The 19,276-nt window shown below is 43.1% G+C and overlaps 1 protein-coding gene across 1 annotated transcript in view; it reads left to right on the top strand.

Annotated features, from left to right (window-relative positions):
- Positions 1-19,276, top strand: part of LOC144591465 (uncharacterized) — a 29,079-nt gene that overhangs the window by 1,483 nt on the left and 8,320 nt on the right. The window contains exons 2-12 of the mRNA XM_078395624.1: positions 2,992-3,154; positions 4,347-4,496; positions 5,669-5,829; positions 7,510-7,683; positions 8,635-8,776; positions 8,872-9,059; positions 9,986-10,127; positions 11,015-11,188; positions 13,019-13,290; positions 16,851-17,013; positions 18,207-18,356. Coding sequence (XP_078251750.1) covers positions 2,992-3,154; positions 4,347-4,496; positions 5,669-5,829; positions 7,510-7,683; positions 8,635-8,776; positions 8,872-9,059; positions 9,986-10,127; positions 11,015-11,188; positions 13,019-13,290; positions 16,851-17,013; positions 18,207-18,356 — 1,879 coding nt within the window. The remainder of the gene's footprint in view (positions 1-2,991; positions 3,155-4,346; positions 4,497-5,668; positions 5,830-7,509; positions 7,684-8,634; positions 8,777-8,871; positions 9,060-9,985; positions 10,128-11,014; positions 11,189-13,018; positions 13,291-16,850; positions 17,014-18,206; positions 18,357-19,276) is intronic.

Genomic DNA, 19,276 nt, shown 5'->3' with positions numbered 1-19,276 from the left:
AGAGAGAGAAAAAGAGTGAGAGAGAGAAAGGGAGGGAGAGAGAGAAAGGGAGAGAGAGAGAGAGAGAAAGGAGAGAGAGAGAGAAAGGGAGAGAGAGAGAGAGAAGGGAGAGAGAGAGGAAGGGAGAGAGAGAGAGAGGAAGGGAAGAGAGAGAGGAAGAGGAAGAGGAAGGAAAAAAAGAAGAAAAAACAAAAACCTGGAATCAAGAGGAAACACTTCCGGCTAATTTCTTATTAGTTTCTTATTAAGGGTATCAAAACAATCCTGAATTTATATATTTCCATTCTTAAACCTAGTTTTAAAATGAATGGGTTCCAAACTTTCAAAAAGAGATCATATCTATTTCTCAGATTATAAGTAGCTTTTTCTAATGGGATACAACTACGCATTTCTGCGTACCATCTTTCAATTCTTATTTCATTGTGATCTTTCCAAGTGACCGCTACACATTTTTTTGCTATTGCTATTTTGAGAAATCTTTCCTGATATTTATCTAAAATTAACCTTGGTAATATTCCTTTAGTATCTCCCAATAAATGTCCATGTGGAGTGTAAAAAAGTACCCACATCTTGGTTGCATCTAAAACAAATTTCAGATAATTTGGTTTTAAATTGTTTATTTTTTCGGAGTTAAATATAATTGATGTAAGAAATTATATTGTACTAAACTATATCTCACATTAATAGTATTTTTCATACTGTCTAAACACAATCTTTCCCAACTTGGTTCATCAATGCTATATTCAGATCTGTTTCCCATCTTTGTCTTGATTTTTGAATTCCTATCTTCGGACTAGATTTTTGTAATAATTTATACATCGAAGATATAATTTTTTTTGTTCCCCTGCCCTGAATCAAGGATTCAATTCTTTAATTTGAAATAGAAACATTGCAGGTTCATTGGCCTCTGTTTCTTGTAATTGTTCGTCGACATGGACTCGTTGGGCCGAAGGGCCTGTTTCCATGCTGTATCGCTTCAATCACTCGTTTACAAAAAAACACAGCGCTGGAGTAACTCAGCGTGACAGGCAGCATCTCTGGAGAAAAATAATAGGTGAAGTTTTAGGTCGGAACCTTCATCTGTCTGAAGAAGGGTTCCGACTCGAAACGTCACCTATTCCTTTTCTCCAGCGACGCTGCCCGACCCGTTGAGTTACTCCAACATTTCGTGTCTATCTCCACACTCGCTCTTTGTTATCCCACTTTCTCAACCACAAACGAGAAAGACCTCGATCCGACCTGGGTCTCAGCGGGTCGGGCAGCATCTCTGGAGAAGATAGACAGGGAACATTTCGAATCGGGACCCTCCTTCAGACTCTATCTTTTATGTAAACCAGCATCTGCAGTGCCTTGTTTCTTCAATGTCCTTCAGTTTCTACCGGCACCTATGATCACCTTAGCCACTCAGTCTGCAAGTATCAGTGCACAGTGCTTCGACTATGTCTCTGTAACACTACGTTAGAACGCTGTAACACTATAGACTGCGGTATTGTACTCCGTACACACCCCGTGGTATTGTGTATGGCGTGATTGCACGCATGTATGAAGTGATATGTCTGGATAGCACGCAAACAAACTTTCCACAGAGTTGGCAATAATAAATAATAAGATTAATACAATCAGTGAGAATTTCACAAGACTGGAGATGTGTCTCAGGGAAACGTTTTCCAGGCTAGACTCTCAGAAATGACATGGAAATGCTGCTTATTGAATAAGCTTGACAATTTCCCTTTTAGTTTAAACTAGACCAAGTCTAACCCCCCCCTCCTCCCTCCCCCCCCCCCTCCTCCCTCCCCCCCCCCCCCCTCCTCCCTCCCCCCCCCTCCTCCCTCCCCCCCCCTCCTCCCTCCCCCCCCTCCTCCCTCCCCCCCCCCCTCCTCCCTCCCCCCCCCCTCCTCCCTCCCCCCCCTCCCTCCCCCTCCTCCCTCCTCCCTCCCCCCCTTTCCCCACCCCTCCCTCCATAGGGATAGATTTAAACTTTAAATGTGAATAACTTTAAAATATAACTCCGATTTCGATGAAACTTCTTCCAGCAAGGTGGACCTAAAATTGTCGCGCTATCGTGTACCGTTTTGGCTGTAGTTCAGGAACAAACAAACAAACAAACGAGAGTTTTAGTGTATTGATATAGAGATGTATAGCACAGGAAGAGGTCCTTCAACCCACGATATCAGTGCTGAACATGATGCCGTTAACCAAACTCCACTGCCTACATGTAATGCATATCTATGTGCCTATCTGAAACGCCACTGTTGTATCTGTCTCCACCACCAACCCTGGCAGTGCGTCCATGCAGTCACCACTCTCTGTAAAATCACTTGGCCACACATCGCATTTGAACATGAACCCTCTGCACAAAGTTCTGTGTCATTATGTCTGGCACATTTAGAAATTGTGCTTTGTTCCTCCAAGTCTAGGCATTAATAAGGATCAAAAAACAAAATTGCTACGAATCCAATCACTGGGGAACACCAGAATTTGCCTTCCTCCAGTCTGACGAACAACCGCTGACCAAAAACTAACCCCCCCACACTCCCCCCCCCCCCCCCCCCTCCGCATTTATCTATTCTACTGTCAACCATAATCGATTTGCACCACGTGATTCAATGTTGCTGATAAGCCAGTCACGTGTCACATTGTCAAAGGTTTTCTGGGAATTCACGTACACCACGTACACACTAAGGGCAATTTGCAGAAGCCAATTAACCTACAAACTCGCATGTCTTTGGAATATGGATGGAGACCGGAGCGCCTGGAGGAAACCAAGCGGTCACGGGGCGAACGTGCAAACTCTGTACAGATAGCACCCGTGGTCAGGATCGAACCCAGGTCTCCGGGGCTGTAAGGCAGCAACTCCACCCTCATTCCTCATTGGAGGTTAATGAGGAATAGACGATATATCAAAGGGTTGGCCTCATCCAATGAATTAATACATTTAAAGAATAAAGAAAGTTATTAATTGTTCATGGGATCTTGTTCCTCCTGTTTAAGCTGTCTGAGAAGTACGGCCCAATCTTCAGCATCAAGCTTGGAACCATGAAGGCTGTGGTCTTGACTGGATACGAGACCGTGAAGGATGCTCTCATCAACCATCCCGATGTGTTTGGAGGAAGAGCTCATGTCCCAATATTTGAAGACGTGGCCAATGGTCATGGTAACTCATCTGCATTGTTGTTGAACTTTTAACAATTAGTTTCATCCTCATTTGGTTCAGTTAACTGGAGTCTTGATGAATGCTTGATTTTGCTAAGGTGTAAAGCTTTAAAGGACTTTGGCCAACGCGTTATTCTTTAAGTGAGATTGGTAACCAATCGTCAGCAAACGGTGCTGAATTTAATCACATAATACATGAAACCAATCACTTGGTGATTTAATGTAAGACTGCTTCACAAACTAATAAAGCACCGGGTGGCAAATGGCGCAGCTGCAGAGTTGCTGCCTCACAGCGCCAGATATCCGGGTGCTGTCTGTGGAGTTTGTATGTTCTCTCTGTGACCGTGTGGGTTTGCTGTGAGTGCTCCGGTTTCCTCTCACACTCCAAATGCATTCAGGGTTGTGGGATAATTGAATATTGCCCGAGTATGTAGGATGTAAAACTGGTCTCACATAGAAATAGTGTCTGGGGTGTTTGTTGGTCGGCGCAGACTCCGTGGCCTGAAGGGCCTGTTTCCATGCTGTGTCTCTAAACTAAACACCCTCTTTCCCAATTTTAACTAATTTATCTTTCTCACTTTCACTATTTTTGTTACACAATCTCAGGCTGACTGTAACTTAGTCTGAGGAGGTATAGTATCTTTCTTTCAACTATGAGATCATTCAGCCTGTCTCTGCTGGCTCTCGGAAACATTCCTGAAAATCCCACTATTTACGTAATCTATTCTCTTTCTTGGCTATTAAAAGTAAAAGGAAATATTTGCGAGGTTCACGAAGTTGACTGCATCACTTTAAAGGAGAGAAGGTTTAAAGGAGAAATGCAAGGCAAGTTTTTTTACACAGAGAGAGGTGGATGCCTGCAATGCATTGTGGGATGGTGATGGTAGCAGACATGTTTGTGTCATTTGGGACAGACAGACAGACACGTGATCGGACGGGGAATGGAGGGATACAAGTAGATGTGGTTATGTTAATTTGGTATCATGTTCGACACAGACTGTGGGTCGAAGGGACTATTCCTGTGCTGCACTGTTCTATCCTCTATGCTCTATGGTCTGCACCACGTTAAAATAATTATTTCCTTCTTTGTCCACTGTTTTCTATTAACATTTTGTCATTTAAAAGAGAGGCTCACTTTTACCTTGGTTGCAAGTTGCTTTGACAAGATGTCACACTGATGGATCTAATTGCAGGCATCATCTTTGGTCATGGGGACTCTTGGAAGCAGATGCGAAGGTTCACTGTATCCACTCTGCGCGACTTTGGAATGGGCAGGAAAACTATCGAAGATAAAATCACTGAAGAAACCCATTTCCTCATTAAAATGTTTGAATCCCACAAAGGTGAATCTAAATCAGGAGGCAGACTGATCAACTCTCCTCTGCCTACTAATAATTTATAATTTAAGATTCATAAAGAATCCAAGAAATACCTATTGAAGAAAATGACTGTTCAATTCATCACTTTGTGTTAGTTCTGCCCCTAGTTAATCCTGCTCACTGGTACACTCTCCAAAGATGCTACCTGACCTGTTGAGTGTTTCCAGAATTTTTCTTGTTTTCGCTTCAGCTTTTCAGCTCTTTTTCCCGCCTCTCAAGTGAATTTAAAGACTCCACTTTAGCATGTATTAAATGGTTTGATTTCCATTCAGATATGTGGACATCAATGGCAATGTCCACTTGTTATTGCTCCTCAACTGAGGAAACAGTTAAGTGTCAACTACATTCAAGTATGTGGAGTTGTACATCAACTGGACTGGGAAAAGATGGCAAATTTTGTCTGTGAAGGTCATCAATGAACTAGAAGATAGACACAAAATGCTGGAGTAACTCAGCTGGACAGGCAGCTTCTCTGGAGAGAAGGAATGGGTGACATTTAGGGTTGAGATCCTTCTTCAGACTGAGATTCGGGGGGGAAAGGAAAACAAGATAAATAGATGGTGATGTAGAGAGATATGGAACAAATGAATGATAAAGGAAACAGGCCATTGTTAACTGTTTGCTGGGTGAAAACGTGAAGGTGGTGTGACTTGGGTGGGGGAGGGATGGAGAGAGGGAATGCTGGGGTTATTTCAAGTTAGAGTATTCAATATTCATACCACTGGCTTGTAAACGGAATATGCGATGCTGTTCCTCTAATTTGCATTTAGCCTCAGATCTAGATGAGTTGTTTTAACAACAATCTCATAAGTTCATCATCCCCATTACTGATTCCAGTAATCTGTTTCTGATTTATTAACTAGTTGAATTTCTATTCTCCTGTGGGATTTGAACTAATTTCTCTGGCACAGACCTCCATGCTTCCAAATACTTCCCTGGTAACATAACCACCAGGGTTCAGCACTCTTGATATGCCTCTTAGCCCTTGAAGAATTACTGCATTAAAAGCAACATTTAAAACTTGCCACTGAAGTCAAGTGTCAGACATCAGTAAAAAGAGACTGAACAGGATGCCTTATAAATGTGAATTGGTTTACACTGTTTGTCACTAACGTGAATGATGCGTATTTCTTCAGGCCAAGAATTTAATCCAACCTTCAAGTTGAACGCTGCTGTGGCCAATATAATCTGCTCGATAGTTTTTGGTGATAGATTTGATTACGACGATGAAAGGTTCAACATTTTAGTCAAAGGAAGTAATGAAAACATACAACTTGCCGGTTCCCCTACGATACAGGTAAACCTTATCTTTCACTGAGATTGCAGATATTTTCCAATAAATCCTCCAGAAGCTTGTTCTATAGACGTACCACCATCTGTGTCAAAATGTTACCCCATAGGTGCCAAATACAGACGCGCCCTGACTCCACCTTGGAGATCACCCCTCATGGTCTCCGCATCGCAGCTCCCACCTGGTCTCTGCGTCTAAGCCCCTCATGATTTTAAACAACTCTGTAAGATCACCTCTCAATCTTCAATGCTCCAAGGAATATTTTTTTCAAGAGCATTTATTTCAAGAGGGCTAGAATACAAAAAGAGGGATGTAGACTTGATGGGCCCAATGGCCTAAAGCTGCTCCTATTACTTATGATTTATGATCTCATGAATAATGTCCTAGCCTGCATAACCATTCCATTTAACACAGTCCCTTGGGTTCTGGTAACATCCTGGTAACTTTTCTGCAAAGTTTCCAGATTAAAGGCATCTTTCTAACCGCAGGGTCACCAAAACTGAACACAATTCTCCACTATTGGCCTCACCAATATCTTGCATAATCTCTATACTCAATGCCCTTACTGATGAAGAGACGACATTCCAATAGCCTTATTCACCACCCCGTCTACCTGTTTTGCCAGTATCGGGAACTATATACTGGTACCCCTTGGTCCCTCCATTCTGCAACACTCCCCAGGGCCCTTGCATTCTTTGTGAAAATCCTACCCTGGTATGACATCCGACAATGCAATACCGACCACATATCTGAATTGAACTCCACTTACCTGCTGATCAAGTTCCTGCTGTAATTGTTGATAACCGTCTCCACCACCTCTGCAAACTTACTAAATGTGCCTTCTAGCTTCTCATCCAAATCGGTGACATAGATGACAATCAACAGTGGGCCCAGCACCTACTCCTTAGGCACACCACCAGTCACGGCTTTCCAGTCCGATAAACAGCCTTCCATCATTGATTTGATTGGGGGCTCTAAGTATCTGTCCCTCAATTAACAAGAAAAAGCTGCTTGTCCGACTGACTCACCAACTTGTTTGTCACATGTTGTCTGAGGAACAGCTGATTCACTGTGTCCCAACCCTGTGGTTTGACAGAGGGAGATGGTTGGGTGGACTTGAACCTTGGGGCTCAATGGGACCTGGGCTTTCAGACATTATATTCCTGATAAGCACAACAATGACAATAAAAAACAAATTCCAGATATATATTTAGTCTAAGCACTTGGGGCAACATGGTGGCACAGTGGTACAGTTGCTACTTTCCAGCGCTTGCAGCGCCAGAGACCCGTGTTCGATCCCGACCATGGGTGTTTGTACGGAGTTTGACCGCATGGGTTTTCTCTGAGATCTTTGGTTTCCACACTCCAAAGACGTACAGGTTTGTAGATTAATTGGCTTGGGATTGTATACTTGCTATACAGTAAGTGTAAAATGTCCCTGGTATGTGTAGGATAGTGTTAATGTGTGGGGTTCGTTGGTCAGTGTGGACACGAAGAGCTTGTTTCTGCACTGTTTCTCTAAACTAAAGTAAACCTAACAAGCACAATCAATCTTTGAATAATTCCTAAATTTTAAAGATTTTATACCTTTATTACCTGTAGACCAGGTATTGGCTATCTGTAGATTTCAGGTATTGGCTATCAATTGTTTGCTTTGATGTTAATACTCATGATTTTATGTTATAGATTTACAATGCATTTCCTATACTGGGATTTCTTCTTGGATCTCGCAAGAAATTGCTGCAAAATACTAGGTCAAATTGTGGAATCATCAACAACTTTATAAATGAAAATGATCAGACACTGGATGCAAACAACCCAAGGGGCTTCGTCGATGTGTTCTTGTTAAAACAGCGCCAGGTATGGACTCCACACCTCCCCATTAAGAAGAGGTAGATTTTGTATAATGAGTTTGCTTCAAAGAAACTGTAGCTATTCAACTGAGCTCGAACATTATTGATTTGCTGGCAATGGTGGCATTTAACGAAGCTGGTGGTGACAGGATAGGTCAGTACAGTGGCATTACCGGTACGGTAACTGCCTCACAACGCTGGAGACCCGGGTTCGATCCTGACCTCGGGTGCAGTCTGGGACTCTCATATGTTGAAAGACTAGGCTTGTATACACTGGAATTTAGAAGGATGAGAGGGGATCTTATTGAAACATGTAAGATTATTAAGGGGTTGGACAAGTTAGAGGCAGGAAACATGTTCCCAATGTTGGGGGAGTCAAGAACCAGGGGCCACAGTTTAAGAATAAGGGGCAGGCCATTTAGAACAGAGATGAGGAAAAACTTTTTCAGTCAGAGAGTTGTGAATCTGTGGAATTCTTTGCCTCAGAAGGCAGTGGAGGCCAATTCTCTGAATGCATTCAAGAGAGAGAGCTAGATAGAGCTCTTAAGGATAGCGTTGTCAGGGCGTATGGGGAAAAGCAGGAACGGGGTACTGATCGAGAATGATCAGCCGTGATCACATTGAATGGTGGTGCTGGCTCGAAGGGCCGAATGGCCTACTCCTGCACCTATTGTCTATTGTCAATCTGTGTGATATTTGCAGGTTCTCATGAGATCACGTTGGTTTACTCTGCGGAACCCACTTTCCCCCCACATCCCAAAGACACCTGGGTTTGTGGGTTATTTGCGTTCTGTAAATTGCTCCTGGTGTAGGGAGTGGATGCCAACGTGGGATAACATAGAACTGGTGTAAACAGGTGAATAATGGTCAGCGTGGAGTCAGTGGGCCGAAGGGCCTCTGGTGTGTACTCCTGGTCCCAACGTAATTTCTGGGTCTTTGCTCTGTTAATCTACTGCAGGAGTCAGGTAATCCAAACACATATTTCCATGAAAAGAATCTGCTCCACACGACAGTCAACCTGTTTGGTGCTGGGATGGAGACGACTTCCACCACACTTCGTTGGGCCATGCTGCTGATGATGAAGTACCCCCACGTACAGGGTGAGGAGCGGTCTGATTGATTACTGTGCGTCCCGTGTGTGAATCCCAGCTCGAGCCCTGCCGCCCAGTGCTTTAACAATTCCCTTGGTTTCCAGAGAAAGTTCACGAGGAAATCATCAGTATCATTGGGTCAGAACGGTCGCCCAGAGCTGAAGACCGGACGAGTTTGCCCTACACCAACGCGGTGATCCATGAAGTCCAGAGATTTGGCAACATTGTCCCAATGAACTTCATGCATTCAACAACAGCAGACGTAAACTTTCAAGGATATTTCATCCCAAAGGTAGATAAAGGAAGTGGGTGGCTCATTGGCTCCTGATATTGTGATATTTACTCCATGGATGGAACAAGTGGATTGCTGATGTCTTGGGCTCATAAATTTATTTGTGTAGTTTTATATAACATCATCTCTGGTGTATCGACTGCTTTTGAAAGAAAGTTGATGGAGTGAGTGGATAGATAACTTGTACACTGGTGAACCTTTTATAGCAGAATTCATCTGAAAACATTCAGCTTGGTAGGACATTTATCTCTCTTAAAATGCCATTTGGTGTCTGTATACTCCTGTCTTGTTTATTTACTGAATTTTCCTTGAAGTAATAACTTGTTAAAACATAAGATCACATTACTACTGCAATGAGGAGGATGTTTTATTAGTCATGAATGACATTAACTTCAAGGGGAAAGATAAATGCAAGTTCAAATCGAGAAAATCATTGTGGGTGTGGACATATACCTGGTGCGGACATCTGCACAAAATAGTTATCGACTCCTCGCTGTTTCCTCAAGTCAGGGGCATTTAGGGATGGGCAAATGCCACCTGACCTTGCCACAATGCCCACATCCTGGGAAAAAAATTAATAGAAAAAAAATGTAGTTAAAAATCCCAGGGTCTGTCTCTGGAACTTTACCTGCCAACATTTTATCACTGCCCCCCTGAATGAGATATTGGGGCGAGTTTGATAAAAGATGGAGGTCTTAAGAAGGATCTTTAAGGGGAGTGAGTGGTAGAGAGACAGCGAAGTTTCGAGAAAGAATTCCAGAGGTTAATGTCACTGAGGGTGAAGAGCTTGGCAGAGTGATGGAAATTGGTGATGTAGCAGAGGTAGAAGAGTGGAAATGCTGCCAAGATTGTTAATTCTTGTGCACGTATTTTCAGCAATGCTTTACAAACAGAATACCAACAGCGATTGTAAATTATATTTTCAGGACACTCCCGTGATCCCCTTGCTGACCTCGGTGCTTTTCGATAAAACTCAGTGGGAAAACCCAAGAGACTTTAACCCTTCCAACTTTCTGGATGCTGACGGGAAGTTTGTGAAGAGAGATGCTTTTGCTCCATTCTCCATGGGTAAGGCGTTTCTCCATGTTTGCACTCTACGCTGGAAGATTTTACATCCTTTTGGACTTTACACTTTTTATTCTTTAATGTATCCTTTATCTGCGCTCTGTGAACGGCTTGATTGTATTCATGTATAGTCTTACCTTTGACTGGATAGCACGCAAACAAAAGCTTTTCACTGTACCTCGGTACATATCACAATGAAAATCTAAACTAAATTTCCCCCGGCCCTAAGCTTAACTAATGGAGGGAAATGCAATATTTATGGCAAGTCATTTGCCTGAGTAAAATAAAGATCGGAGGATGATGGAAATAGAGTCATAGAATCATACAACATGGAAACAGGCCCAGGAAACAGCCCAACCTGTCCATGCTGACCCAGATGCCGCATCTAGTCCCATTTGCACACATTTGGCCCATATCCCACAAAAAATCCTATCCATGTACCTATTTAAATGTCTTTTAAATGTTGTTGTAGTTCCTGCCTCAACTACCTTTTCTGCCAGCTCGTTCCATCTACCCAGCACCCTTTGTGTTAAAAAGTTGCAGCTGAGATTCTTATTGAATCTTAACCTAAAACATGGGAAATTGGTGGGTCAGGCAGCATTTGTGGATAGAATGGACAGCTGACATTTCAGGTAGGGACCCTTCTTCTTTCTAATGGTTTTCCTCCGGTTCCTTCGGTTTCTTCCCACATCCCAGAGACATGCGGTTTGCAGGTTAAATGACCAATGTAGAATTGCCCCTAGTGTGCAGGGAGCGGATGGGATAATATAGAACATCGATGGTTAGCGTGAACTCAGTGGGCCAATGATCTGTTTCCATGCTGTATCTTTAAATCAATCAATCAAACGTTGTTTTTGTGGGGCTACGTTGACATCTTTGTGCCTTTGCAGGACGCAGGGCCTGTGCTGGAGAATCCCTGGCCAGGGTGGAGCTCTTCCTGTTCTTTACCACTCTGATACAGAAGTTCCGGTTTCAAGTCCCCCCGAATGTGAACAATCTGGAGCTTGTATCTGGTGTGGGCTTCACATCATTCCCGAAGTACCAAAACGTGTGCGCTGTTTGTCGCTGATGTCAACACATCCTTTGCTTCAGTTTTACCCCTTTACATTATTCTCAGAAACATTTCAAAGAATGTGCGTGTGAGATTTTGTTGTTGAATGTTGCATTTGTCATGGGGCTGAATCTAGCGGAGCAATCAATGGTGCCTCCATGACTTCAATGGAAACGAGCCTTCAACTGGGACACACCATGAACAGTGAAACTCCAGCACTTAGTGGATGATTTAGTCAGTCACCGGACGTTTGCCATTCCGAATCTTACAGTCCACCAAAATTTGGAAAATAACATTCCTTCAATCTGTTTGATGATATTTTGTGATCAATATAAATGATAATCTGTGATATCAGCTCTTTAACTTTCAACCTGCACTCAATTTAGCAAGATGAACATGTTCATGAATATAAACATGCCTTTCAACATGAAGCAAATTCACAAATACTGTCAGAATTATGTAACCTGCTTTTATTTGTATAACCTGTTGCCTTCAACGATTTTAAATTCTTCCTCAGTCTGAAATTAACATAAATGCTGTGACTTTTTTTTTCTTGTGATAATTTGTGGAAAGAGCTGTTCATCTTCGCAGATGGATCAAGGTGTGACAATCTAAAAATGTTGGACAAATGATTCAAGGGAAATCTGTGGGATAACATCTTTATGTAGAAATTGGTTTTCTTCTTTGGAATATGGCACTTTGTCTCCTTCTGCCTTTCAAAAGCTTTTTCCCACCTGGCCAATCGATCCAGATCCTGCTGCAATCTTTCACAACAATCTTCACTATCTGCAAAACCACTCACTTTAGTATGATCAGCAAACTTGCTAATCTTGCCTTGTATGTTCTCATCCAAACCATTGATGTAGATGACGTACAGGTATGTAGGTTAATTGGCTGGGTAAATGTAAAAATTGTCCCTAGTGGGTGTAGGATAGTGTTAATATACGGGGATCGCTGGGCGGCACGGACTTGGAGGGCCGAAAGGGCCTGTTTCCGGCTGTATGTATATGATATGATATGATATGATATGACAAACAGTAAAGGATCCAGCACCGAAACCTGAGGCACACCACAGGCCTCCAGTCCGAGAAGCAACCTTCCACCATCGCCCTCTGCTTCCTTCCATGGAGCCAGCCTATCGTTCCCAGCATTTTCCCTGCAGCCCTTCTTGAAAAGAGGCACAACATTTGCCACCCTCCAGTCTTCCTGCTCCTCTCTTATATTTAAGGACGACTCGTAAATTTCAACCAGGGCTCCTGCAATTTCCTCTCGAGTTTCCCGCAATGTCTTCGGATATACACTTTCATTGACAGCCCCAAGTTCCTCCGTCCTACTGTTTTTCTCCTCGGTAAATACAGAGGAGAAATACTAATTGAGGACCTTGCCCATCTATTGTGGCTCCACACAGAGGTGACCACTTTGACTCCTGAGAGGTCCCACACTCTCTCTCTCCCTTTTCTCCCTGATGTGTTTATAAAATCTGTTGTGATTGTCCTTAATCCTTCCCCACAGAGCTATCTCCTGGCCCCTTTTTGCCCTTCTGATCTCCTTTTTCAGTTTACTCCGTAGTTCCCGAAACTCCTCCAAGACTGCACTTGACCCCAGCTGCAGAAACCTGCCCCATGCACCATTCTTGTTTTTGTCCAACGCCACAACTTCCCTGGTCAGCCAAGCTTCCTTACGTTTGCCTGCTTTGCCTTTGACTCAGACGGAGACGTGCACACCCTGAGACGCCACCAACGTTAGTTGCCCTGGCACCACTTTACTGAATCCGCAGCCAAGAGGCGGCTCCTCTCTGGTGGCCGCCCCCCCGCTGACACCTTTAACTGTCAGGTTAACTGAGAGCGACTGCGGCCCGGGACCCTGCTCTGGGGCGGTCGCTGGCAGGAGTGGGAAGTCAAGGGGAGCCCAGAGATGGCGTTGGGCAGCGCCTTCCCGCTGGACGCAGCCACTTTACTGATCCTCGGCGCCCTCTCCCTCTCGCTCCTCCTTTACTTTCGCCGCGGCTCGAAGTGCCCTGGAGCGCTCAACCTCCCCCCGGGACCCCATCCTCTGCCCATCATCGGGCACCTGCACCTCCTGGATCTGAAGAAGCCCCACGAGAGTCTCATGGAGGTAAGAGGGAGCGGGAGGAGGCAGCAATGGGGGGTCGTTGTGTTCCCCACTTGCACCCAGCGCTTGGCAGAGGCATCGCTGTCTCTATGTCGCTGCCGCTCAGATTCACCGCCCCTGGAATCACAGCACTCCTGAGCTCAGCTACACAACTTCCAGCACTCACTCCTTGTAATCAGATGTTACCCGCTCTTGTCCGATATGGTGGAACAGCGGGGAGACAGCGCCAGAGACCCAGGTGCGATGGTTTGACCCAGTTTGCAAGTTCTCACTGCGACCCCGCTGTTCTCGCACGTCCCGCGTGTTTGCAGGTTCATTGACCTCTGTTTCTTTTTTTAAAATGTTATTTTTATTTAAATTTTAACAAAGCACATACATGTTACAACTCATAGTACCCAATGATACCTACATTATAAATTCAATTATACATGTATTGTTCTGTATTATCTCCCCACCCACAACCCCCTTCCCCACCACCCCCAGTTAGAAAAAAGGGAAAGAGAGGAAGAAAGAGAGAAAGAGAGAAAGAAAGAGAGAAAGAAAGAGAGAGAGAAAGAGAGAGAGAAAGAGAGAGAGAAAGAAAGAGGGAGAGAAAGAGAGAGAAAGAGAGAGAGAAAGAAAGAGAGAGAAAGAGAGAGAGAAAGAAAGGGAGAAAGAAAGAGAGAAAGAGAGAAAGAATGAAAGAAAGAAAGAAAGAAAGAGAGAAAGAAAGAGAGAAAGAATGAAAGAAAGAAAGAAAGAGAGAAAGAGAGAGAGAAAGAAAGAAAGAAAGAAGGAAACCTGGAGTCAAGAAGGAAACACTTCCGGCTAATTTCTTATTAATTTCTTATTAAGGGTATCAAAACAATCCTGAATTTATATATTTCCAATTCTTAATCCTAGTTTTAAAATGAATGGGTTCCAAACTTTCAAAAAGAAATCATATCTATTTCTCAGATTATAAGTAGCTTTTTCTAATGGGATACAACTACGCATTTCTGCGTACCATCTTTCAATTCTTATTTCATTGTGATCTTTCCAAGTGACCGCTACACATTTTTTTGCTATTGCTATTTTGAGAAATCTTTCCTGATAATTATCTAAAATTAACCTTGGTAATATTCCTTTAATATCTCCCAATAAATGCCCATGTGGAGTGTAAAAAAGTACCCACATCTTGGTTGCATCTAAAACAAATTTCAGGTAAATTTGGTTTTAAATTGTTTAATTTTTTTTTAGTTAAATATAATTGATGTAAGAAATTATATTGTACTAAACTATATCTCACATTAATAGTATTTTTCATACTGTCTAAACACAATCTTTCCCAACTTGGTTCATCAATGCTAATATTCAGATCTGTTTCCCATCTTTGTCTTGATTTTTGTATTCCTATCTTTGGACTAGATTTTTGTAATAATTTATACATTGAAGATATACATTTTTTTTGTTCCCCTGCCCTGAATCAAGGATTCAATTCCTTTAATTTGAAATAGAAACATTGCAGGTTCATTGGCCTCTGTTCTTGTAATTGTTCGTCGACATGGACTCGTTGGGCCGAAGGGCCTGTTTCCATGCTGTATCGCTTCAATCACTCATTTACAAAAAAACACAGTGCTGGAGTAACTCAGCGTGACAGGCAGCATCTCTGGAGAAAAATAATAGGTGAAGTTTTAGGTCGGAACCTTCATCTGTCTGAAGAAGGGTTCCGACTCGAAACGTCACCTATTCCTTTTCTCCAGCGACGCTGCCTGACCCGTTGAGTTACTCCAACATTTTGTGTCTATCTTCACACTCGCTCTTTGTTATCCCACTTTCTCAACCACAAACGAGAAAGACCTCGATCCGACCTGGGTCTCAGCGGGTCGGGCAGCATCTCTGGAGAAGATAGACAGGGAACATTTCGAATCGGGACCCTCCTTCAGACTCTATCTTTTATGTAAACCAGCATCTGCAGTGCCTTGTTTCTTCAATGTCCTTCAGTTTCTACCGGCACCTATGATCACCTTAGCCACCCAGTCTGCAAGTATCAGTGTTTTTACAATTTACCAGAATGTCCCGGTGCACAGTGCCTCGACTATGTCTCTGTAACACTGCGCTATAACGCTGTAACACTATAGACTGCGGTATTGTGCTGCGTCCACACCCCGTGGTATTGTGTATGGCGTGACTGCACGCATGTATGAAGTGATATGTCTGGATAGCACGCAAACAAACTTTTCACAGAGTTGGCAATAATAAATAATAAGATTAATACAAACAGTGAGAGTTTCACAAGACTGGAGATGTGTCTCAGGGAAACGTTTTCCAGGCCAGACTCTCAGAAATGACATGAAAATGCTGCTTATTGAATAAGCTTGGCAATTCCCCTTTTAGTTTAAACTAGACCAAGTCTAACCCCCCTCCCCCCCCTCCTCCTCCCCCCCTTTCCCCACCCCTCCCTCCATAGGAGATAGATTTAAACTTTAAAATGTGAATAACTTTTAAAATATAACACCGATTTCGATGAAACTTCTTCCAGCAAGGTGGACCTAAAATTGTCGCGCTATCGTGTACCGTTTTGGCTGTAGTTCAGGAACAAACAAACAAACAAACGAGAGTTTTTAGTGTATTGATATAGAGATGTATAGCACAGGAAGAGGTCCTTCAACCCACGATATCAGTGCTGAACATGATGCCGTTAACCAAACTCCACTGCCTACATGTAATGCATATCTATGTGCCTATCTGATACGCCACTGTTGTATCTGTCTCCACCACCAACCCTGGCAGTGCGTCCATGCAATCACCACTCTCTGTAAAATCACTTGGCCACACATCGCATTTGAACATGAACCCTCTGAACAAAGTTCTGTGTCATTATGTCTGGCACATTTAGAAATTGTGCTTTGTTCCTGCAAGTCCAGGCATTAATAAGGATCAAAAAACAAAATTGCTACGAATCCAATCACTGGAGAACACCAGAATTTGCCTTCCTCCAGTCTGACGAACAACCGCTGACCAAAAACTAACACCCCACACCTCCCCCCCCCCCTCCCCATTTATCTATTCTACTGTCAACCATAATCGATTTGCACCACGTGATTCAATGTTGCTGATAAGCCAGTCACGTGTCACACTGTCAAAGGTTTTCTGGGAATTCACGTACACCACTTGCACTGCATTACCGTCATCAACTCTTATGTTAAGTTTATTTCAGAAATACAGCGTGGAAATAGGCCCTTCGGCCCACCGAGCCTGCGCTGACCATCAATCACCCGTACACTAGTCCTGTGCTACACACTAAGGACAATTTGCAGAAGCCAATTAACCTACAAACTCGCATGTCTTTGGAATATGGAGCGCCTGGAGGAAACCAAGCGGTCACGGGGCGAACGTGCAAACTCTGTACAGATAGCACCCGTGGTCAGGATCGAACCCAGGTCTCCGGGGCTGTAAGGCAGCAACTCCACCCTCATTCCTCATTGGAGGTTAATGAGGAATAGACGATATATCAAAGGGTTGGCCACATCCAATGAATTAATCCATTTAAAGAATAAAGAAAGTTATTAATTGTTCATGGGATCTTGTTCCTCCTGTTTAAGCTGTCTGAGAAGTACGGCCCAATCTTCAGCATCAAGCTTGGAACCATGAAGGCTGTGGTCTTGACTGGATACGAGACCGTGAAGGATGCTCTCATCAACCATCCCGATGTGTTTGGAGGAAGAGCTCACGTCCCAATATTTGAAGAAGTGGCCAAGGGTCATGGTAACTATCATCTGCATTGTTGTTGAACTTTTAACAATTAGTTTCATCCTCATTTGGTTCAGTTAACTGGAGTCTTGATGAATGCTTGATTTTGCTAAGGTGTAAAGCTTTAAAGGACTTTGGCCAACGCGTTATTCTTTAAGTGAGATTGGTAACCAATCGTCAGCAAACGGTGCTGAATTTAATCACATAATACATGAAACCAATCACTTGGTGATTTAATGTAAGACTGCTTCACAAACTAATAAAGCACCGGGTGGCAAATGGCGCAGCTGTAGAGTTGCTGCCTCACAGCGCCAGATATCCGGGTGCTGTCTGTGTGGAGTTTGTATGTTCTCTCTGTGACCGTGTGGGTTTGCTGTGAGTGCTCCGGTTTCCTCTCACGCTCCAAATGCATTCAGGGTTGTGGGATAATTGAATATTGCCCGAGTATGTAGGATGTAAAACTGGTCTCACATAGAAATAGTGTCTAGGATGTTCGTTGGTCGGCGCAGACTCCGTGGCCTGAAGGGCCTGTTTCCATGCTGTGTCTCTAAACTAAACACCCTCTTTTCCAATTTTAACTAATATCTTTCTCACTTTCACTATTTTTGTTACACAATCTCAGGCTGACTGTAACTTAGTCTGAGGAGGTATAGTATCTTTCTTTCAACTATGAGATCATTCAGCCTGTCTCTGCTGGCTCTCAGAACATTCCCTGAAAATCCCACTATTTACGTAATCTATTCTCTTTCTTGGCTATTAAAAGTAAAAGGAAATATTTGTGAGGTTCAGGAAGTTGACTGCATCACTTTAAAGGAGAGAAGGTTTAAAGGAGAAATGCAAGGCAAGTTTTTTTACACAGAGACAGGTGGATGCCTGCAATGCATTGTGGGATGGTGATGGTAGCAGACATGATTGTGTCATTTGGGACAGACAGACAGACACGTGATCGGACGGGGAATGGAGGGATACAGGTAGATGTGGTTATGTTAATTTGGTATCATGTTCGACACAGACTGTGGGTCGAAGGGACTATTCCTGTGCTGCACTGTTCTATCCTCTATGCTCTATGGTCTGCACTACATTAAATAATTATTTCCTTCTTTGTCCACTGTTTTCTATTAACATTTTGTCATTTAAAAGAGAGGCTCACTTTTACCTTGGTTGCAAGTTGCTTTGACAAGATGTCACACTGATGGATTTAATTGCAGGCATCATCTTTGGTCATGGGGACTCTTGGAAGCAGATGCGAAGGTTCACTGTATCCACTCTGCGCGACTTTGGAATGGGCAGGAAAACTATCGAAGATAAAATCACTGAAGAAACCCATTTCCTCATTAAAATGTTCGAATCCCACAAAGGTGAATCTAAATCAGGAGGCAGACTGATCAACTCTCCTCTGCCTACTTCTAATAATTTATAATTTAAGATTCATAAAGAATCCAAGAAATACCTATTGAAGAAAATGACTGTTCAATTCATCACTTTGTGTTAGTTCTGCCCCTAGTTAATCCTGCTCACTGGTACACTCTCCAAAGATGCTACCTGACCTGTTGAGTGTTTCCAGAATTTTTCTTATTTTTGCTTCAGCTTTTCAGCTCTTTTTCCCGCCTCTCAAGTGAATTTAAAGACTCCACTTTAGCATGTATTAAATGGTTTGATTTCCATTCAGATATGTGATCATCAATGGCAATGTCCACTTGTTGTTGCTCCTCAACTGAGGAAACAGTTAAGTGTCAGCTACATTCAAGTATGTGGAGTTGTACATCAACTGGACTGGGAAAAGATGGCAAATTTTGTCTGTGAAGGTCATCAATGAACTAGAAGATAGACACAAAATGCTGGAGTAACTCAGCTGGACAGGCAGCTTCTCTGGAGAGAAGGAATGGGTGACATTTAGGGTTGAGATCCTTTTTCAGACTGAGATTCGGGGGGAAAGGGAAACAAGATAAATAGATGGTGATGTAGAGAGATATGGAACAAATGAATGATAAAGGAAACAGGCCATTGTTAACTGTTTGCTGGGTGAAAACGCGAAGGTGGTGTGACTTGGGTGGGGGAGGGATGGAGAGAGGGAATGCTGGGGTTATTTCAAGTTAGAGTATTCAATATTCATACCACTGGCTTGTAAGTGGAATATGAGATGCTGTTCCTCTAATTTGCATTTAGCCTCTGATCTAGATGAGTTGTTTTAACAACAATCTCATAAATTCATCATCCCCATTACTGATTCCAGTAATCTGTTTCAGATTCATTAACTAATTGAATTTCTATTCTCCTG

Source organism: Rhinoraja longicauda, unplaced genomic scaffold, assembly GCF_053455715.1.
Source record: "Rhinoraja longicauda isolate Sanriku21f unplaced genomic scaffold, sRhiLon1.1 Scf001055, whole genome shotgun sequence".
NCBI lineage: Eukaryota > Metazoa > Chordata > Chondrichthyes > Rajiformes > Arhynchobatidae > Rhinoraja > Rhinoraja longicauda.
The sequence above is the reverse complement of the archived record's forward strand: the minus strand, read 5'-3'. Positions and strand labels throughout refer to the sequence as shown.